At 40.3% G+C, this 23,280-nt stretch overlaps 1 protein-coding gene across 2 annotated transcripts in view; it reads left to right on the top strand.

Annotated features, from left to right (window-relative positions):
- syt7b (synaptotagmin VIIb) overlaps nucleotides 1-23,280 on the top strand; it is a 127,842-nt gene that overhangs the window by 62,232 nt on the left and 42,330 nt on the right. Inside the window, exons 3-6 of one of the 2 annotated variants that reach the window (XM_085454987.1) lie at nucleotides 2,400-2,479; nucleotides 3,529-3,663; nucleotides 9,622-9,822; nucleotides 18,391-18,738. In XM_085454987.1, coding sequence (XP_085311113.1) covers nucleotides 2,400-2,479; nucleotides 3,529-3,663; nucleotides 9,622-9,822; nucleotides 18,391-18,738 — 764 coding nt within the window. The remainder of the gene's footprint in view (nucleotides 1-2,399; nucleotides 2,480-3,528; nucleotides 3,664-9,621; nucleotides 9,823-18,390; nucleotides 18,739-23,280) is intronic. The other variant, XM_085454979.1, reaches the window with a different exon arrangement.

Raw genomic sequence — 23,280 nt, 5'->3', positions numbered from 1 at the left:
ATATACACACACAATACGGTAATATTATGTTGAAGCACAGTACGTATCACTCCGTGAGGCTCCTGCCTATGATAGCCGTAATGCTCCGACAATCCATCAAGCATTGCGGGTTCGTAGCTTAGCAAAGTCGTACTGAAACATTTGACAGATTTTTGAGCGCCGTGTACATAAAATCATTTCGAGGTCAGTAAACACAACCAGAATTCATACATAAGGCACACGGGATTATAAGGGGCACTGTCGATTTTCAGAAAAATCAAAGGATTGATTTTAAGTGTGAGTTTGTCAACCTAAAACAAATGGGATGTTACAGTTAAAGCCTGGCAAAGGATCTCAAGGGAGGAAACACAGCATTTGTTTCCTCTCTTAAAGATGACAGTCTGCACTTTAGCCACATCTTTATTGTTTGAATTAAAATCCACTGTGGATGATGTGTACATATAATGTAAGGAAGAGCAGCACAGCAAATCCTGATGTCAGACTGTCCTCATCATTTCTTTATGTTACCTACATGGCTGCGGGACGAGTAGCTGTTAAGTGTGTCACTAGCAGTATGTCTGCCCTGGGTGTGAACTCACTGCTCAGCCGGCTTTTAAATTTGTATGTTTTCTACATTTGTAGGGTCCCTCAAACAGCAGGAAAAGTACAAGTAGTACACAATATAATGTTTGTGTTCAAGCAACACCACTATGGCTGCTTTTCTCTCGGCCTGACATTAAAATTCACCTTTGTTTGTCGAAGCTGTGACGAGAGTGCAGGAAGGAATCACGTCACACCTTCGGCCTCAAACAGCTTCTAAGAGACACACTGAGAAAAAGCAAGAAAACGAGAAAAAGATTAAAATAATATAAATACCTGCCCTTCAACACTCAATTAGTCAGCATTTGCGAAATTAATGTTAAATTTAAAATGTCACCACCACATTTCAAGTTTGAGTTTTTTACCCCTCTGGCATGGTGCGATATTCTTATTAATAGTCCGTAGAGAGGATTGGTATATATTTTTTATGAAAATATGCATATGTAATTAAAACGCATGTCAAGTTGATTTTGTGGATAATTAATTACAGCAACAGATGGTAATGTAGCTGAAATCTTCAAATAGGAACGAGTCCAACATGTAATTTGCCTCAAAGCAAAGATAAAAAAGTCTAACAGCAATTTTATGTCTTGCCTATTTGGTGGATACTTTATTACATATGTGCACCTCATGTCGTTGTCATGAGCTTATAATGGAAAAACATTATGTAAGAAGCGAGAGTCGGTGTGACTCAGCGGGAAAGAGCTCAGTGTTATCACCCCCAAGAGTTTAATAAATACGGAGTTCAATAAAACATAGAGGTCAATAACTGTAACTACTGTATATTGCTTTGCTGAAAGCACTATCCATTAAGTAGAAAATATTTGCACAGAGTAGGTAAGATACGGTTTATAAGCCATCGCAGCAGCAATGTATGCAGTTACGTTGCCCGGTTGGAATTTCACCGTCTCCCAAATGAGCTGGCTTCACCTTAAAAAGCAGCTGTTTTCGGTTTGAGAGGAAACCCTTTAGATTTCCAGTCTGTAAATGTGTTTTTTTCCCTTTTATATAAGATCTGACATATCATTGTTTCATATCATATCACAGATTTTTTCGATGCCGAGGTTTAATTGCATGACCCGCAGCTTTTTTATATATGGTACAGCCCAGCATCTGATTTCACCTACTGCGACACTACAGTAAAGGCATGTCAGTTAGATTTCCATTACATTTTATTGACTCTTCCTGGCAGCGATGGAGAGTTTAACTTATTTGTTCAATCTTAACTATCAAAACATGCACAGCAATCTCCACAAGCACGGGAAGCTTTTTCAGAAAACAAAAGCTGTTGTAGACCCAAAAACTACTTTGATTTTTTTGAGGAGACACACATCACAGCATAGGCGCAGTGGTGATATGTGCAGGCCCTCCGGCTATGCTGTAACTACAGCTTCAGCTGTAATAAACAATGCGGTGGCACCTCCGAAGGCTTTCACGAATGACTTCCTGTTTTGAAATCTTGAGTTATCTCATTATCTTAATGTGTCTGATTTCACTTTAAGTCTGATGTAGCCTGCAGCTGCGCTGTGTGTGTGTGTCTGCGTGTGTGCTTCTTGTGTGCGAAAACATTTTTGCCCATGTATCATGCATGTGAGATTGTGTATTTGCATCTCATTTTAGTTAAGTGGTCCCTGGCATCAAACCAGTGTGCACTCTTCCCTCATTTATTACATTTTACAACATGTGTTGGAACCTGATGTTATTCTAAAAACCTGAGTAATGAACACTTGACTTGCACAGATGCCTTTATAAACGATGAGAAACACGCCTCTAAGATGTGTGTCCCTCTTACTCTCTCTGTCTCTCTCGTGTCTTTGCAGGGGAAGAGGAATAAGCCCGGGATGGAGGCTGCCAGCTCTCCAGATTCAGTGAGAGGTCGAGGGGAAAATAAAGCCATCAAGTAGGTGTCAGGGAGGGAGTAGATGGGGCACGTGGGAATAATGTATGATGTGGTGATAGTATCACATTTAAACAGCTATTTGTGATTGCAAACTAATCTTGTAGCTCTGTGCGTGGACTCAAATGCTTTCCCTGAAATTATGCCCTAAAGATAGTGAGCATTTATCATATATATATATATATATATATATATATATATATATATATATATATATATATATATATATATATATATACGATGTGTGACGCTGCTACTGTGCCCATAAAAAAAAACTACCTGATTTAAATTTGTCCTTGGGCAGCTCTGGACCACTTCCAACATTGCTGCTATTTTTAGATCACTCTTTGAAAATCATGTTCTGACCTCCTGGTCTGCTGATGTAAATCAAAGGCTGCATTATGGTAAATGGTCTTTACCTTATATTTAAACCCCTCCCCAATTTTTTGACATAGCAACAGCCTGCTCACCGTTTGCTCTAGTTGGAATAAATAGAAATAAGCACACTAAGCTAATTGTTAAGATTAGGATATCGACAGCTATGAATATACTTCTGCCCCTGTTTCAAATATAATTAAGCATTATTGAATACAAGAGGGTGACGCTAACAACTTGCCACAAATCTATTAGCTTTTTTGAGCTATTTCCTTTGACGTTTTTATTCTGAGTGCATACCTGACTTGTTTTTTTTTTGGTGTTTTAAATTCATACTGACTTTTCTCCCTTGCCTCCTTATCTCCTTTGTTTTGTTTCCTCATCATTGACAGCGTGATAAAACACACAGGTCACGTCCTTCCATCCTCCTCCTTTCTGAGCGTTTTGACCTACTTTTCATGATACTGGGTGACCATAAACTTGTAGTCATCCTGTAGCCAAATTCATGTTAAATTTATTTTAAAAGTATTTAAAAAGAGTATTTTTCTTTTTAGATTTTCTTTTTAATTTATTTATCAACATTTCTCGAGATCTGCTTTGTTTTCTCTTCTTTATATATGTCTGTGATTGTTTACTGCTCTCACCTGTCTCACCTTTTGCTTTCTCTCTGGCTACAGCGATCTAGACAGAGACTTTTGGAATAACAATGACAGCAGCAATGTCCAACAGAGGTGGAGCTCCTACCCACCCAAGGAGTTCCTCTTAAACATGTCTCCCTATGCACCCTACGGAGACCCCCGCCTCACGCCCAAGTGAGTCTCATTCATGTCTGGTAAGGGACTCCTCTGTCTGGGCAGGGCTGTAATGAACAGGGGCTTCTGTACAACGCTGTAGGAGTGGTCAACATAATAAAATCTTTTGCTCTTTGAGGTCATAGGTATGAGACAAATAGCACAAAAATATTCCAAATCAAAGGCTGATCAATACACAACTCAGAGCAGTGAAAAGATCACATTTAATAGCCTAAAGCATAGGTGTCAAACTCTGGCCCGTGGGCCAAATTTGGCCCGCAGCCTAATTACATTTGTCCCGCGAAGCCATACCAAATTACTATTAGAGCTGGCCTACTGGTATTATACAGCTAATATATATATTGTTTAGTATTAAGCTTTGCTTGTTCCATATTCAGTTTTTCATCAAAACTTGTTTGAGTCCATAAGAAAAGATTCATTCTTATATCTAGAGGAAGATTTTTTTTCAATAAATATTAACGTTAGCCTGCGACTTTGTTCCAGTTTTGAATTTTGGCCCACTGTGTATTTGAGTTTGACACCCCTGGCCTAAAGGGAAACAGAAAGCCTGATTTTGTAACGCTGTCAGATCACATATCTTTTAAATGGAATTCTCCCCTCTTCCCCGGTAATCCTCATGTTTTTGCATTCAGGCATGTCCACAGTGAGGTGGTGTTTAGTATGCACTGCTGGCCATACAGCAGCTGATAGAGATGTGCAGCACCATCCCTTAATATCTGTGATTCCTTGGGCTGCGCTGACACTAACTAAAATTATGCACAATTTCCAAACTGCTGCTTTCAGACAGAAAGGCTGCAGTTGTATAGGAGTTTGAGCCCTGTGTCTTTAAAACAATACAGAAGAGTAAACTGGGGAAGCAACAGTATAGTTTGCTCTTAAATCACATACAGCGTGTACAAATGAATGTCTTTGATAGCTCCACTGCTTACAGCCCTGCTAACTTCACCTGGGTAGACCCTCCCTACCTCTCACCTGCAGCCCATGGACTGTTACCATGGAGACGGACAACCCTCAGAGAAAAGATCCCACTGTTTAACAAAACTTTTCCCCATTCCCCACTCAACGCCAAATATTAAAATCTTCTTTTCAGGATTGTGTAATAAATAACCAACATCCACAGAGGGTTGAACGTAGTGCACTAAGAAAATGAGTTTTTCAGTTTTTGTCAGGATTACTTTGACATTCAGAGAAGTACAGTGGGGCAAAAAAGTATTTAGTCAGCCACCGATTGTGCAAGTTCCCCCACTTAAAATGATGACAGAGGTCAGTAATTTGCACCAGAGGTACACTTCAACTGTGAGAGACAGAATGTGAAAAAAAAATCCATGAATTCACATGGTAGGATTTGTAAAGAATTTATTCGTAAATCAGGGTGGAAAATAAGTATTTGGTCACCTCAAACAAGGAAAATCTCTGGCTCTCACAGACCTGTAACGTCTTCTGTAAGAAGCTTTTCTGTCCCCCACTCGTTACCTGTATGAATGGCACCTGTTTGAACTCATCATCTGTATAAAAGACACCTGTCCACAGCCTCAAACAGTCAGACTCCAAACTCCGCCATGGCCAAGACCAAAGAGCTTTCGAAGGACACCAGGAAAAGTATTGTAGACCTGCACCAGACTGGGAAGAGTGAATCTACAATAGGCAAGCAGCTTGGTGTGAAAAAATCAACTGTGGGAGCAATCATCAGAAAATGGAAGACATACAAGACCACTGATAATCTCCCTCGATCTGGGGCTCCACGCAAGATCTCATCCCGTGGGGTCAAAATGATCATGAGAACGGTGAGCAAAGATCCCAGAACCACACGGGGGGACCTGGTGAATGACCTGCAGAGAGCTGGGACCAAAGTAACAAAGGTCACCATCAGTAACACACTACAACGGCAGGGAATCAAATCCCGCAGTGCCAGACGTGTTCCGCTGCTGAAGCCAGTGCATGTCCAGGCCCGTCTGAAGTTTGCCAGAGAGCACATGGATGATACAGCAGAGGATTGGGAGAATGTCATGTGGTCAGATGAAACCAAAGTAGAACTTTTTGGTATAAACTCAACTCGTCGTGTTTGGAGGAAGAAGAATACTGAGTTGCATCCCAAGAACACCATACCTACTGTGAAGCATGGGGGTGGAAACATCATGCTATGGGGCTGTTTTTCTGCCAAGGGGACAGGACGACTGATCCGTGTTAAGGACAGAATGAATGGGGCCATGTATCGTGAGATTTTGAGCCAAAACCTCCTTCCATCAGTGAGAACTTTGAAGATGAAACGAGGCTGGGTCTTCCAACATGACAATGATCCAAAACACACCGCCCGGGCAACAAAGGAGTGGCTCCGTAAGAAGCATTTGAAAGTCCTGGAGTGGCCTAGCCAGTCTCCAGACCTCAACCCCATAGAAAATCTGTGGCGGGAGTTGAAAGTCTGTGTTGCTCAGTGACAGCCCCAAAACATCACTGCTCTCGAGAAGATCTGCATGGAGGAATGGGCCAAAATACCAGCTACTGTGTGTGCAAACCTGGTAAAGACCTATAGTAAACGTTTGACCTCTGTTATTGCCAACAAAGGTTATGTTACAAAGTATTGAGTTGTATTTTTGTTATTGACCAAATACTTATTTTCCACCCTGATTTACGAATAAATTCTTTACAAATCCTACCATGTGGATTCATGGATTTTTTTTTTCACATTCTGTCTCTCACAGTTGAAGTGTACCTCTGGTGCAAATTACTGACCTCTGTCATCATTTTAGGTGGGGGAACTTGCACAATCGGTGGCTGACTAAATACTTTTTTGCCCCACTGTAAATCTGCAGTCAAGATGTGGTCAGATTAGCTTGAGTTCAGAGGTCTGAAGAAAAAGTGACTTCTTCAGAAAAACATGTAATAGGCACACCGGTCCAGTTTGTCCATTTCATGCTTTGCCTCTCCAAAACGTGAACATGCAGAAGTTGTATTGTGCATGCAGAAGTTGAATTACCAGCGGAGATGATGTATGAAGTTCATTTCAGGGTGCCTAATTGCCAGAAACGATTAAGCTGTGCGGCTAATATGTATTTACATGTAAATGTGTTCATAATGTCTAATAAAATGCTTTCCTGTGATTATTTTCATGTGGGCTTGAAATAAAATGTTTCCCTCTGTTGTTACTGCAACTTCTGCATGTGTATCTGTTTCACATTTTGGAGAGGCAAAGCGTGAAATGGACGCAGTGGACCAGCATGACCAGCATGTAATATCTGTAATATCGGGTTGTAATGTTGGTCCAGGATCAACATTGCATCTGACCAATCACGTTGTTGTGATGTCATAACTTTGGAATGTGGAGCAAAAAGAAAAAAGAAGCTTTTGTTAATATAAAACCCTCTTCATGAAAAAAAATTATTAACATTTCCAGTGTTTTCTTTATTAATTTGAACAGTGTAATAAATATATTATCAAGTTAGGTTTCCTAGCCAGATTTATGTTACTGATATTAGTATGCCAGTGATAGTTTTTAATAGCGTTAGCTATTTTTTTGGCTAATGCTAAGACATTGTGACTCGTCAGTTGCTATGTTGATTCTGGACTACAATTGTTATGATGATAGGAGGATAGTAACAACACCAATTCGTTGATATTATGCTCAGTTTTTCCACTGAAGAAGAAGTGAAAAGCTATACCCAAATGAACAAACCAAACTGTATCGGATTTCCTTATCTTGATTATTGAACATGCACCAAATAAAGAGGCAGCTTCATTAATGTAAATGCAGAAGGCTTACAACAATGGGTGAACTGGTTACACTAAAAAAACGGGAAAAGTTCTTTGAACAGTTAATTCCAAATGTTGCAAAACTGCTCAAATGCAGTCCTATGCCCAGGTCAGCTCGACCCAGCAGAGCAGCTTTTCAGTTATTGAAGACAAAACTGACCCAGAAGCAAGCAGCAACTGAAAGTAGCAGCAGTTAAGGCCTGGAAGAGCATCTCAAGGGATGAATGGGTTCTTTCATCTAATTACTGAAAACAATCCTTATATTTAAATAATGTTAGCTTGTAGCTTGAAAATGAGTAACTGTGTGTAAACATGGCTGCAATTCCTGAACAGTTAATTCTAAATTTTTGTTACAAATCTTGAATGAAAAGTGAAAGTTCACACTTTCAGTATTATATTCAATATCTGAGGGTGGTACTTTCTTCTTTCCACCAGAAAACAAATAATTGTATTTCTCAAAATGTCCATCTGTTCCTTTAATGACGTGGTTTTTGGTCTGACTTTTTTCACTGTTTTGTTTTGGGGGGTTTTGTGAGTGTAAAGTTACGTGTTTTTACCCCCACTCCCCTTTCTCCTTCACTCTTTCTGTGTTTTCTGCTTGTTGTCACTACTCGTACTATCACTCATAGTACTTTGAGTGCTTTAAGCCTCCCCGATAGCCCTCCTGAGTCTAGTCTACTAAGCCTTATTCCAAAAATAGTGACACTGTATCCTTGGTGTACAGTGCAACGTCTGTTTCATATCAACCTCCATTCCATCATTTAGATGCACCTCACACAGTCACTGAGGCATTAAGTGAACCTGTTCTTTCTTATTTTCTCTAATTATAACTCACTTGACTCTTTCAAAACCACCGGGCGCTCAGTTATTTGGTGTCTGTGCAGTGGTGCTGAAATTATTTTTAAATTCAGCGAACAGCAGTGATTATAGCTTTTGTTGTGATTGCATTTCATTCTGTTATTGACAAGATTAATTCTGTGTGGCATTTGATAAGATAGTAATGGTGAGATTTCTGAATAGGGTGATAGTGGATCACTGAGCTATTTCATAGTCCTTACTGTGGCGATTCCTTTGTACAAAGCAAGTTTGTTTAGCAGCTTTCAAAGGTGTCTTTCTGAGGTAAATCGAAAATTACTGTTTGGAAACAGTTCAGACAAATTATATCTAAAAGCAAGGAAAAAAGGGATCAAGTCACGAAAAAGAACATGTTATTCAAGTAATGATATTCAAGTTGTGATTAATTATATCACATTCATCATTGCAAAAACAATCATTCACTTAACTGTCAGCCTACACTTAATGCTTGAATGTCGTTGTGGACGCCCTCCTGTTGTTCACCTGTGTGTCGTGTGATTTGTCCTCAATCAAAAGGTCCCGTACTGATCTCAGCGTTCTGTCTGTACTCGTCTCTGTGACGTCCGAGTCCAGGTCAGCTGGGGTTGGGTTTGTGGCATGCTGAGAAGAAAAGAGGACACTTTATATTTTTTTATTTCAATGGGAATATTTGCAAATTAAGTGAAATATTTTATGCAAATGCATAAAAGTGCTGCAGGCGAGTTCTTGTGAACAGACTATAGCATTCTGTTTTCATACCCTGCAGTCTTAAAATGTGAAAATGACGCATTTGCATCATTTCTCGGCTGTTATGCCTGCCTCCGAGAGCCAGCGGCTTGGTCACTGCTGTGTACATGTATGAGTGAAATGGGCAGAATGTCGGGTTCTTGTGGTCCTTTTCTTACCTTAAACTAGGATATAGTGGACTGAGCAGCTACAATAACAAAGGTTTTCTGAATATCACTCCACACTTAGTGAGAATCTGTGTAAATTCGACATTAAGAAGTTGCTTTAATAACATATTTTACAATGAACAGAGTAAGCTTTTGTGCAGCTTTGAACTGAATTATTGTAAATATGTTTTGCCCCCTTTTAGTCCCCAAAGAGTGAGATGACTGTCCTCTCCAATTTAGTCAAAGCATTGGTGACGAGCAGCTGCTCTTCCAAGTTTTTGTTATTCACTGGACACTTGTGGCTAGACTGAGTGCCTGTGAAGTGTCTTAGTCATCGATTTGACTAACTCATAACACTTTTGCTCTCCGGCTCTGTGCGTCTGTCTCTCGTCTATCTCTCTCTTTTTTGTTTTGTTTGTACCTTCTCGTGGGTCTGTCTGTCCGTGTTTTCCTTGTCTACGACCCACCCCACCGTTCCACCCAGTGGGGCTGTGGATAAGGGTGGGCAGGGTGGTGCTGGACCCTCACCGGGGGCCAGTGACAGCGGGGGTGGTGCTTGCTCTGGGACTGGGGCAGGGCCCAGTCGCAGCGACAGCGTGCGGAGCATGGTGACGGGGGGCAGCAAGGCCGGGCGCTGGCAGACGGTCCAGAGCCACATGCATGCCGGAGGCCTGCGGTTTAGCAAGTGAGTGGCGCATGGTGACATGGGGCACGCATGAGGGGCTACAGTGGGCACAACAGCAGCATGGTGTGGCAATCAAGGAAGTGAGTCTGTAAAAATATCATGGATGGAGTAGTTGCATGTACTCTTTTTTTTGTTCTTTTTACACATTTGAAACCCTGTGCAGGTGAAGACAATGTAAAGCAGGCTTTAAAGAGAAGATGCTTTGCAGAATGCACCTGCTATGCATGAGTAACCGTTTAAACCTCTTGGCTACAGAGAGGTTCCTCACTCATAAACAAATGCCATTTTTATGTCAGCTGCCAACCAAGTGATGTTGCAGACAAAGCAAATTCACGCAGCCGTACTGTTCCTCTGCAGGCTCCAATTTGCTGAAGGCTGTAACAGTTTCAAGAATTTCAGACAAAACAGATGCTCTCTGAAGATCTTCAGAAACGACATGTTCATTCATCTGAAGTAACAGCTTTTTAAACTCTGAGTGGGTTGCTGGATAAACAGCAGGAGAGCAGTTTTATCCGGGCTAGTGATACGAATGAACCTTCTGTTAGTAACTGCTGGATGAATATGATAAGATGATACTGTAAACAACATCATTCGATAACGGTGCTGCGTAGTGGGAGGAGGTAGTAAAAGTTACCCAAAGTTTGAGCAGTTTATTGCTTGCATTGACATGAAACTCCCTTTAATTAATCAGGGCAAAAGTCTGAAAACTGGATTCTTTTTTTGCTAAAGAGTCAGTGTGAGTAAACTGTAAATACATACAGTAAATACAAACACAAGGATGTTATCTCTCAGAAACCAAAGGGAAATACGTATACGTAAAGACTAGGGCCAAGTTACAGGATGGCCCCAGTCTTCATTTTGCGTTAACCAAAACAGTCCCAAGTTTCTAAAACTTTGAAGTAGAAATACAAAATAGACTCAGGATAGCTATTTGTTAGCTATAACCTTTCTGTGTGACCTTTACACATTCTTCCACTCATCCCAGGCCCCACTGTGACCCTTCTTTGGATAAGTGGTTAAGAAAATGAATGGATGGAATTAACAGCTGCCCTCATTGTGTGGCATTAAAAAAACGCACACAAGCTTAATGTAACAGCTTCGTTGCAGAGATAAAGATTTATGATTTGGTGTCATTTCTAGTGATGTGCGATACCACTGATTTCCTTTCCGATCCGACACCAAGTAAAATTCAGGGTGGTATCGACGATACTGATCCGATACCGATACTTTGTACAAAAACGTATTTCAGTTATTGTATCTCAAATTATAGCGTCATAATGATTACAGGACATCGGATTACTTGTTCTTATCGTTTAATAATGCATAGTTAACATATAGAAATAAGAAAACTGAAGTTGTGCGCTATTTGAACACGTTGCCTGCCTGCAGCACTAAAGGACTCTGTGAGAGACGTCTGTCTCGCCCTAGCAGCACCTGTCCCTGTCCTCCTCTTCAGTTCGCCTCAACATAAGCTCATCATATTCTGTGATATGATTTACTCTGAAGTGCTTGATGAGGTTAGTAGTGTTGCCACAACACCTCACTTTCTCGCCACATGTATTGCAAACTACGTCTCAACCGTTTTTGTGGAAGTAAAATACGTCTGCACATGACTCCATTTACGCTCAGCCATTGTTGTGAGTGTGCACACCAAGGGGCTGGACACATTTATACAGACGTACTTTGCACATGACTATGACAGGCGAAAGACTAAGTAGTTCCTTCCAATGTAGACAATCCAAATGATACAGTTTCTTTCCACTCTGTTCCTGTTAATGATAACCTACAAATTTACCCTAAATTACTAAAATATTGATATTTTAATATGAGTATCGATTCTGGAACATAAATGACTGGTATCGGAGGAATCGATATTTCAGTATCGATCCGCACATCACTAGTCATTACTATACAGTGCTATGACAAAGTTTTTGCCCCTTTCCTGATTTCTTCCTTTTATTTTTTTATTATGGCATATTTGACACACTTACAAATTTCAGATAGTCAAAGAAATTTTAATTTTAGACAAAGATAACCAGAGTAAAAACAAAATTCATGTTAAGGGAAAAATGCTATCCAAGCCAGCCTGACCCTCTATGAAAAAATAATTGCCACCTAAACCTAATAACTGGTTGTGCCCCTCTCAGTAATCAATAGAGCATTTGCAATAACTGACAATGAGTCTATTATATCCCTGTGGAGGACTTTTGGCCAACCCTTCTTTGCAGAATTGTTTGTAATCCAGCCACACTGGAGGGTTTTCCAACGGTCATACCAAAGCATCATAATCAGATTTAAGTCCAGATTTTGAGTAGGACACTGACAACTTGACTTATACTGCCACATAAGCCAAGTGTCCTTGAGCTTCAGAGCATGAACTAACAGCTGACAATTGTGCTTCAGGGTTTTCTGGCAGAGAGCAGAATTCACATTTCCATCAAGAATGTCGTCCAAGTCCCGAAGCAGCAAAGCAGCCCCAGACAAGCACACTATCACCACCATGTTTGATTGTTGATATGATGTTCTTTAGATGCTCTGTTAGTTTTACATCAGCCGTAACGGGATTCAAACCATCCAAAACGTTCAGCTTTTGTTGTGTCAGTTCACAGAATATTTTCCTTAAATTTTTTGGCCAATGTGAGACAAGCTTTTTGCTCAGCAGTGGTTATCACCTTTGAACTCTTGCTTGGGTGCCATTTCTGCTCTGTCTCTTTGTGAATCATGAATTATGACCTTAAGTGAGGCCTGCAGTACTGCACTTTGGTGTTCTGGGTTTTTTGCGATGAGTCCTGGATGAGTCGTTGATGCACTCTTGGAGTAATTTTGGTAAGCTAGCCACTCCTGGGAAAGTTCACCACTGTTGCAAGCCTTGCACCTCCATTTGTGGATAATGGCTCTCACTGTGGTCCACTGGATTCCTAAAGCCTTAGAAAAGGCTTTGTAACCCTTTTCAGACTGATAGATGTCAATGACTTTGACATCTTGAGTTTTTTTTGGTCGTGTCAGACAGGTTTAAGTGATATCTTGGGGGCGGTTACTTTTTCACACAGGGCTAGGTAGGTTTGGACCCCTTTTTTTACCTTAGTAAACGAAATCACTATTTTAAAACTGCAAATTTGATGACGTGAAATATGTAAGTGTGAGAAAACATTTAAAAAAGAAATGCATGTTATCCAACAATGTAAATCATCACAAATAGTGCTTTCTAAACTACAATTAAGTGAATTTTTGCAATTATAATTTGTCAAACAAACTGGTTGCTGAAAGCTGAATTTTTTTTCAACACCTGTAGCACATACAAGATATAATGACAATAACATGTGTGAATCAAACGGTCTCCTGGAAACAGTTTGATCATTGAATTAAGAGCAGTACTCTGTAATATACAATAGATTAATAAGTGGAGCTCTACAATAGCGTTCAGCACAGTAGATGAAAGCCATCTCTCCACTCAGTCACAATTCCTTCATTACTAGCTAACTCTTCATAATACTGCCTGCCCCTGTTATTCTGATAGAATAGATTAATTAGAAACTAGGAAGCAAAACTGTGATTTCAGAATTGATATTTGCCTCTTGATTGGACTGAAGATAATAGAAACTGCCTCCATGCATAAAATGATGAATGAAAATTAGGGAACTGGAGAGCTCAGTGCACAGCAAGAAAACACAGGCAAATAAACAATTTGCAAGCAAACCAAGAAAACATCTTCACCAATTAGACAACACATGCCCTAAATGTAGGACAATGGTTCTGTTTCCTCACCTCGCAGCATTTATTGAAATTGTGCTTTCTTGTGTCTGTGCATTATGTTTGAGTGACCTTTATTTAAATAGTATACTGATATAAACATGAATTTAAATGGTAAATGGCCTGTATTTGTATAGCGCTTTACTTAGTCCCTAAGGACCCCAAAGCGCTTTACACTACATTCAGTCATCCACCCATTCACACACACATTGACACACTGGTGATGGCAAGCTACATAGTAGCCACAGCCACCCTGGGGCGCACTGACAGAGGCGAGGCTGCCGGACACTGGCGCCACCGGGCCCTCTGACCACCACCAGTAGGCAACGGGCGAAGTGTCTTGCCCAAGGACGAACTCCCAACTCTTGAGCCATGATCGCCCCACAATTAAGTTATCCCACCACATTATTCTTTACTCCTATCACTCCTCTGTTTTGTTTTCCTGCTCTTTTTAAATCCACCTGTATTTCCATTTCTCCTTTGGAATTGGTTTCTATTTTTGAGCATTTACGTCTCTCTGCCATACGATCTTTCACCCTTCACTGTTGATATTTTCTCGCTCTCCTTGATTTTCACCCTCCTCAATTTCCCTTAATTACGAAATCATTCAAGGTTTATAGTCATCTTAATTGACTTTCAAGCAAGAAGAAATGTGAAAATAACCCTCTAAGTCAGTAATTGGATACAGCAGATAAAAAGGGAGCGTGCTCAGGGTGTATGAATGACTGTGGCTGGTGCCACCGTGCCGATAAAGAAGGCAGCAATGATGTACAGTACCTGAAAGCACAATTTTAAGGGAAACCACTTGAAAAGGGCTTAGAATATTTCAAATGATAAAATTAGTCAAACTCAAGACAGTGAAAAGACTTGAAGCAGGTAATACGGCATGTGCTCAGACATCTGGCTTAATGTCACCATTAAACCATCAAGATATACTAATTTTTCATGATGTCAGCTATGATAACGTGACTATTGAACCCCCCAAAATAAGGGGTATTACATACTCACCAGACACTTCATTAGGTACTCCTGTTTAACTGCTCATTAAAGCAAATATCTAATCAATTGGTCAAATGGCAGCAAAGCAGAGTATGCTAAAGTTCAGACTGAGCATTTAGAAGAAAGGTAATTTAGGCAACTTTGAACACACATAACCTTTTTAGACTTTTACAGAGAATTGTCAGAAAAAGAGCAAGTATCCAGTGAACATCAGTTCCCTAGATGAAAAGGTTTCGTTGATGCCAGAGGTCAGAGGGGAATGGCCAGACTGCTTTGAGCTGATAGAAAGCCAACAATAACTCAAATAACCGCTAGTTATAATCAAAGTATGAAGCAGAGCATCTCTGACCTCACAACACAACAAGCCGTGAAGCAGGTGGGCTACAGCGGTAAAGGACCAAGAACAAGTTAAGAACAAGAAGCTGAAACTATAATTCTCATGGGATGACCAAATATGGACAACAGAAGATTGGAAAAATGTGGCCTGGCCTGAGGAGTTGGAATTTCTGCTATGACTTTTAGACAGTGTGGTCGGAATTAGACATAAACAATATGAAAAATCCCATCTTGTATCAGTTGCTCAGGCTGATTCTTGTGTAATGGTGTGGGGGATACACATTTTCTGCCCTTCAGTACCATCAGTGGCCTCAGTTAGCCTAGCCTACCAAGTAATGGTACTCAAATGGCCTCTACAGTCACTAGATCTCAATCCAATAGAGCCCGTTTGAGTTGTAGTGAAATGGGAGATTCACACAAGTGAATGTTGACATGCTGTCATGCCAGCATGGACCAGAATCTCAGAGGCCACCAAGAATTTATGCATTTATGAGGGCAAAAGAGGCTTCAACTCATTACTAGAAAAGTGTAACTAATGAAGTGTCTGGTGAATATAGGGGTGTTAAAGGTGTTAAGTCACCTTCTTATTTTGGCTATACCAAAGTTAGCTGCAAATTTTAGTTCATTTGCTCAAATCATCATGCAGCAATAACGTAGGTCATCAATTTCCTCTTTTAACATCCCATTTTACACCTGCCCACCTGTCCTGTCACATGCCAATTCCTTTATCTGAGGAACAATGCATCCTGTAGAGTAAAACACAGCCAGACAATCAAATTCATCAAAGCTAAGAATCCTTATAAAATACATTACCTATAGTAAAAAATGCTAAAAGGTTTTAAATTAATTGAAGCTAAAATTATCAGAGCACATATAAAGGGATGATCTACTGTAACAGTGTACTGTTATTAAAAATATATATTCTACATAGTCTTGGTGTACAAAGACTGTGTAGCTCAGTACAAAGACTCATAAAAGTTTAAATGTTTAGGTTCAAATGATTAATTTAGAAGTTGTGCGATTATATTTTAGTTATTTCATGTTTATGCTTGGATAAGTGGTTGTGTGAACTGTTTGTGTTAAGATTTAAGTTGTTCATATTTCTTACATGAACATCTAGCTTGAATCTCTTTTTCCTGATCAGAGCTCTAAATATTTTTTTCTTCTAATGATGATCATATCTTCAAAACAGTTTTGCCCTAATGACGTCGATTTATGTCATAGTTTTTGACTTTTTACTGAAAAATCGGACTTCCTGATTGCTGTTGCTCACCTGTTGCACTGATTATTCAAGCTGGGATAATCCAAGCCATGAAAGTGCTCCTGCTAACAGTCGCCCATAGCTGTTTGTGTAGGAAAATAAATAAAAAAGTCAAACTTCTGGAACCCCAAATGCCCTCCTCCCACTTCAAAACCGTATAATTCTGCTCAACAGAAATCCGCCAAATGACTTTTATACATTAATTCACATTTATTCAGTTCGAATATTAGGCACAAGTAAACAAACACACTCATCAAAGTCTCTCCCCAGGAAAGATCTAATGGTGTGCTCCGTGTGCGTTTGTATGAGAGAAAACATGCATGCACCAGAGCATGTATATGAGCCCTGTCTTGTATTTACTTGATCCAGCATTGCACTGCTCCTCAGGGTGCTTGTCTCCTGGCTCTCCAACAGAGTCAGAGCCGAGGTAATACCAAAGAGCGCTGCTGTACACAACTCAAGTCCAGGCAGTAAATCCTCCCTCACTGCATTAGCTTCAGACAGAGCTGTTTAGCACAAGCTTACAGTCATCAGGCAGGGCAGTGATTGAGGGGAGGATAAGGGGTGAAGCACTATTACATGCTTGTAAGAGTAGCAGACCTGTAATTAGAGGGCAGACTTAAGGAACGGTGATTGGAGGTGGTGTGGCTATAGAGTGATGTGAGGGCTGAGGGTAAAGAAAAGATGAATAGGCAGAGGAGAACCACAAAGGTAAAAGGAAGAGCTGCGAGTGAAAACATAGCAGGAGCCGACAGGACCTTTGAGAAAGATTGGTGGAAGCAAAAGGGAAGAAGGTAGAAGTAGGTCAAGGCTAATTAGGGAGATAGATAACGGAGAGAAAGAAATTCAGCACTGCAGATGGAGAGCCGAGTCTCAAGTGAAGAGATAGTGCTACTATACCTTAAGCTCCAATTTAATTCCACTTAACGCTGAGGTAGGAACCATGTTTGTAGAATCATAAAAGGGGAAAAAGAACCTAATAACCTTTCAGTATATTGTAATTACAGTGGTCTTAGGTGGGGGGGGGGGACTAGACTCTTGCACTTCTTGTGCTCTAATCAGACGTTGGAGAATCGAGCCTGTGATGGGAGACCGGACCAATCAGATCATTTCAGACCTGATCACAGGAGTAATGTAAAGTAGAATAAGAGTCCAAGTCCACACGAGAATTAAGATGTTGGAGGTATTAGTGGTTAACTGGAGAACTTTCAGCTGGGAGAGCTGGGTTCATGTTCCTATGTGAAGTTTAAAGTCAGAGTTGATTGTGTGAGCAAATGCTCATATGCTTGATTGCTGGGAGGGAGTTGGCACAAGAAGGAAGAGCTGCAGGAGGAGATCTGTCTATGTTGAAGATTCACCCTTTCTAGATTTCGGCTGCAGTTTTAAGACCTGATCCCACTGAATGCATCACGCACAACAACAAAAAATCTCCCAAACTATGACCGCTGAACACATCAGAATGCAACTCATCAGTTTGTTTGCTCATAGACAGACAGACTGCCTTCGTGTGTTTTCTTTTAATGGGCTTATTAGACAGCACTAGCTGCTCGTTAGTGGAACAGCTGGCATGATGGGCATTTAGATTCAATGTAGAGTCACCCATGTCACTCCGTGTGAAATAATTTTGTTTGGCTTTCGTCATTTTATCAACCTGAAGGACAGCTGCAAAGAGGACTACACCCTGATTTTGGCATTCTGATGCTGCAAAATGTGCATTTCCAGTGGGACCAGTGTCACTGGCTGCAGGTTTTTAATTTGTCTGTGATTCTACAAAAAGCAGAGGTTTGTTTAGTCGCCAGTTTGGATATGAATGATATGTTGTATGCCAGACTAAACACGTATGGTCAGCTAGGCAAGATAAGGCAAAAATTCAGCACAGCTGTTTTCTTGCAGATGTTTAACAAGTATCTCAAGCTTGTTGGCAACTCCTTCTTTACTGATCTTTGCTCTCTCTCAAGTCTCTCTCCCTTGGATATTCACTGCAGACTCCTAGAGTTCAGTCAGTGCTGTGCTTATGTATGTTTTGGTCATTTTTATCCTCTCTTCCTTTTGATATCAACATAATAACATGTTACAAATTTGTTTTATACTTTCATCTTTCACCCTTTCATCTCAAAACGGCCTGCTCTTTCTTCTATATTCCCATTACGTATCTCTAACTCCATTTATTTCCTTTTTTTTGTATCCATCTCTGTCCTCGGTGTTCCCATGTATCCGTTCAGCTTTGGGGACGCTTCCCTTTCATCAGCTTCCACCCTGGAGCACATCCCGTCCTCAGCTGTGGCGCGCCCTCGGCCCCTGGTCCGGCAGCAGAGCCTCCAACAGCCCCTCACTCACCAGCCTCCTCCGGGTCCCAACGACCCCCCAGTCACCTCGCAGAGTCTGGGCCAGTTGCACACAGGCCCAGGCGGGGGGGGCCACCGTGGGGGCCCGCGGGGGGTCCGGGGGAGTCCGGCTGGAGCCTCCCGGTACAGAGGAACAGGGACAGGCCGATCAAGGTCAAATCCAGGCAGCTGGGACCACATGGTGGAGCAAATCCGAACCCGAGGTCTGGATGTTAAGTCGTTCCTGTAAGTACTTTACTTTCCTATAAGTAAAGTTGAGGATCATATGTGCAGCACTGCAAATACAAATTTATTAAATTTAGTGCACCATTTCATTGTAGTCTCTTAAATCCTGCCTTCAGTTTTCAAATTATCGTTTGTGTGCTGGAGTGTGATCTGTGGCATTGTCAGTCTTCAAATCCTGTAAGTAATAGTATAAATAGTCGAATGTGAAATTACTTTGTAAAATAAAAGTTCTGCTTTCAAAAGTGTACCGAAATATAAATGTTTAATATTACTCATAACAAGAGAAGTATAGCAGGAATAATAAAATGGACCCGTGAGTGTCGCACTAATACATAATTATCACTATATCATTAATGTTTAAATAGCTTTTTGCTGCTGCAGGTGGTTGACGGGGCTAATTTGAACTGTTTTAAATGCACCACATTTGTGGTTAAGTTGATAATAAAGCATCTCTGTACGTAAAAGTAGCGGATCAAACTTCCTTCTGAAATGTAGGCAATTAGAAGGAACACACTCAAATTTTAAATACTCAAACAAGTAACTCAAACGTTGCATCCTACTGCTGGAACGTGGTGCTGTTAAATCTTGTTGAGTGCTGCTGAGAGGTTTTTTGTTCGCCCCCCTTTTTTTCACTCATGCCTGACAAAATAAAGCTCTCAGTATAAAGCACCAGAAACCGAAAGAGATTCTTCATGAGTGTGGGATTTCTTGAAGGGCTGCCGAATAAGCTGTGGTCTAATAAAGTGACAAAATGGCAAAGCGTGTGCTTTTTACACAGGATGGAACCAAAATCAACTGCAATCCTCTACGGTCTCTGCAGAACTTCAATTTATTAATTTTGATGAGGTTGTCCCCAAGAGACTCATTTAAATGATTATTTTCAGGGTGTAGTGATATTAATATGCATGTAGTAGAAAAGGTGTGTGTCGGGCATCAAGGGTTTTAACATATTAGTTTTTCATTGCTGTTAATTGCCAATCATGTAAATGTCTCAAATAATAGGTGATATTATCTTCTCTTAAGGTATTTTATAATCACTTTCTAATGTTCTTCAGCTCCCATTTACATTTATTTGTGTTTATTTACTTGTGTATAGTTTTAAATTTTACAAAAACAGCGCTGGCACATGCAAAAGTTCAGATTTAACATCTGTTTATTATCATATATTTAATATATTTTTATAGTAATTCCAGCAGGTCATAAGAAAAACAAACTTGATTTAAACTTGTCTGGTCTGGAACTGTGCATCACCACAGCATGCATATATTAACTACACAGCAGTACCATAAAATACAAACTTCTGTTTTTTTCCCTATTACGTGCATCTTTTATGTCTTGATTTAGGTGGTATAAAACAGCCAGATACCGCAGGATAGCGTTAGGCCTAACAATAAAATAAACAATCTTTAAATATTCAGATTTCAAAACTTGTTTTCTTCTAAAGTTTCTTTCAAGACAGACTGATAGAAAAAATCCAATCATAAGCAGAAATCTTATAACAAGCCCAACCTGGGTTACAAAAAAATAAAGCAAAGTTAGCCAAAGTCACGAGTGATTTTTCAACACCAATTTTCCAACTCATTCTTCACTGAGTAGAGAAGCTTCTGGTGTGCGATGGTCAGTGATTGTTTTTTGATACCGAGCATGGAGAGCCTTCCTCCACCCCTTAGCTTGAGTGATAGATTACAGATGATGTGCTCTGCAAAGCAGCCTCATGTAAAAGCTCTCCTTCCCGCCTGACCGCAAACATAGATGCTCACACACATCCATCCATACACATAGCTCTTTGCTCTGTACCTTTTACATGTCCGCCCATTAGCAGTGTCTCCGGGGCTATTGACCTCCCTGCCTATGTGAATCATCATTCAAATAAGGCTGTGCACATCATGCACACGAAGGTGGTTGTCCCTGTCCTCGTGAATCTCGTTGGACCAAACACGCCAGCGGTTGACCCTGGAGGTGGTGGGAGAGGGAGACGTGGAGGTGGGTGGGGGCAGTGTGGGTATCATGCATTTGTGATCAGTGGTGTATAAACAAGCAAAAGCAGCAGTTTCACCCTCCAGCTGTGACCATACCTGTCACGCAGTGTGGCATCTGAGCTGCTCCCCTTTCATTTTCCAATCAATAGACCTGATGTAGGTGGCAATGATTTCAGCGTGGAGCACGTGTGTCTTTTTTTTGGTCATCTATATAAATCCATTCACTTTATCGATGAGCGTCATGTAGATGCTGTTTACACATCCCCAGTGGGCTGCAGCCTCTCAAGTACTAATGTGTTCCTCTTGTTGTCAATACTACTTCAACAAAGAGCACCTTGTTTGGTCGGGAGCACTCCAGAGAGTGGGGACAAAAAATATGAAATGTGCAGAGATGAGAGGAGGAAGATCAGAGAAAAGCTAAGAAGAAACTGGAAACATCAGGAAGGAGATAGGATTCTTTCTTTTTTTTTTTTTTTAAATCTTTTGATCCTATTTAAATCTATTTATGTTTCTAAGCTACATGCACGTCGACACGTGAAGTCAGCGCTGCCAACGTGACTGGCTCGCTGCTGCAGGAGTTAAATTTTTCCAGTTCAATTTTTGAGAGAAAATAAACATTTGGGTCTCTGCAATTTCATTAGCACCCACCACTATCTGTTATTCACAACAAAGGCATTCAGATAAACGTAAGACAGCACCTAATCCACCAAATAAAAAGTAAATAAATAAATAAATGTGAGGCTGAATCTTTTATAGCTAAGCCTAAAACTAAGCCAGCTGATGTTACGGGCTGCAAGACATCAGAAAAAAAAACATGTTTTGAAGTTGGATTTGGCTTTTAAGGGAAGAGGTAGTGGTGAAGAATACTATATGTTAAGGTTGTCCTTGGATCATGCATGCTATGGTAAAGGGTTGTAAAAAATGAAAAATAAATGTGGTGAATGGAGAAAAAAAGCTAGAAGAGTGTACAATATGTACATACATGTGACTTACTGTCTGTGACTGTGAATCACAAGGTTAGTTGTGGGCAAATGCTCATTTGTTAAGGGCACTGTTTGCATGGCTTTGAATTCATGGCGCAGTGTTGTTCAGTAAAATGCATTTTGGATGATTTCAGGCTTGTTTAGAGAGACAATAACAGCTGCAAATGAACATTGTGTTTCTTTGTTGCAGGTATGCTTGCACCTCTGTTTTTGTGGATTTTCTTTTTTCTTTTTGCTTTGCATGTCATTTGCATGTCATTTCAGGTGATTCTGTTTTTCTCTGAGACAATCCAAACCTTTCTTTTAGGGTTTTCTGTACAAATATTAGCATATTTATTACTCACAGAGGCAACATACAGTGGTGTTAAAAAAAATGTGATTGCCCCCACTTATTTATCAAAAGTTATTCGTTGTTGAACATCACTTTTGTTATTCTCTAACAAACAAAAACAATAGTAAATGATAGCCACATATACAATGTCAGTGCAGTGTTGTGTCAGTGTTAATGAACTGAAGAAATTCAGCTTTGAAGCAATAAATTGGCTGAAAAAAATCTCTACTCATCCAAATGCTACAGCATACAGTACATTAGGCAATCAGAGGGATTACACATTATCTGAAATGTTACAAAACTTTAATGTAATTCAAAGACCGGGTGACTTTTCTTTGCAAACTCACGGCCTCGATGAGTTAATGGTAAAGAACAAAACTTCCCTAATAACTTAAGGTTTAAATCATTTGTGTAACAAACAGCACTGATAATAAAACCAAAGAATGAATAAATACTAACCTGGGATCAATGAAAGGTTCCGAATTAATGGTGCTTCCTTGTTACCTTTAACAAGCACACATAATCTACACTGCCAGACCAATAATAAATCACCACCTTCAGCTGAGAGCCTTATATTGGCTAAATTGCTGTGTAACCTTAAGAAAAACACTTATCAATGAAGCTAATTAGAAAAAAATGTATATGGGTCAGTGGGAAAAGGGTATCATCAGGGCAAGAAGAGCGGCAGATGGATGCACCCATGATGCTTAGTGACTATCATACAAGCCTGTTGGGGCGGTGTTATCGCCGGGGGTTGCTTCAGTTGGTCAGGCCCAGGATCAGCAATCTTAGGTGCCCAAAAATGAGATAAGCCCCAGACCAGGATGACCCGGTTCTCCCATTAATGGATTTTTTTCTTCCATGATGGAGCCGGCATATTCCAAGATGACAATGCCAGGATTCATCAGGCTCAAAGTGTAGAAGAGTGGTTCAGGGAACATGAGAGATCATTTTTACACATGGATCTGCCACCACAGAGCCCGAACCGTAACCTCACACAGCGATCCATCTCTTGTGTAAATTAATGCAACTCTCAACAGAAATAAATATAGTGATAATGTGTAACCTTATATTATGTAATGGTAAATGCATGCTGCCGTCAAAGCTAAAGGTTGTCCAACAAGGTATTATTTTCTTCTGGCTAGAAAATGTATATTAGTGTAAAAAATATATATGCACATCAAACTAGCTGGCAGTCACATTTGGAATAAGGGGTCAGGTTATGTACAAAGGTACATGTCATGCATTA

This window comes from Copadichromis virginalis, linkage group LG1 (assembly GCF_057382275.1).
Source record: "Copadichromis virginalis isolate Kocher_CV1m ecotype Utaka linkage group LG1, C_Virginalis_male_GT1.1, whole genome shotgun sequence".
Lineage (NCBI taxonomy): Eukaryota > Metazoa > Chordata > Actinopteri > Cichliformes > Cichlidae > Copadichromis > Copadichromis virginalis.
The sequence above is the reverse complement of the archived record's forward strand: the minus strand, read 5'-3'. Positions and strand labels throughout refer to the sequence as shown.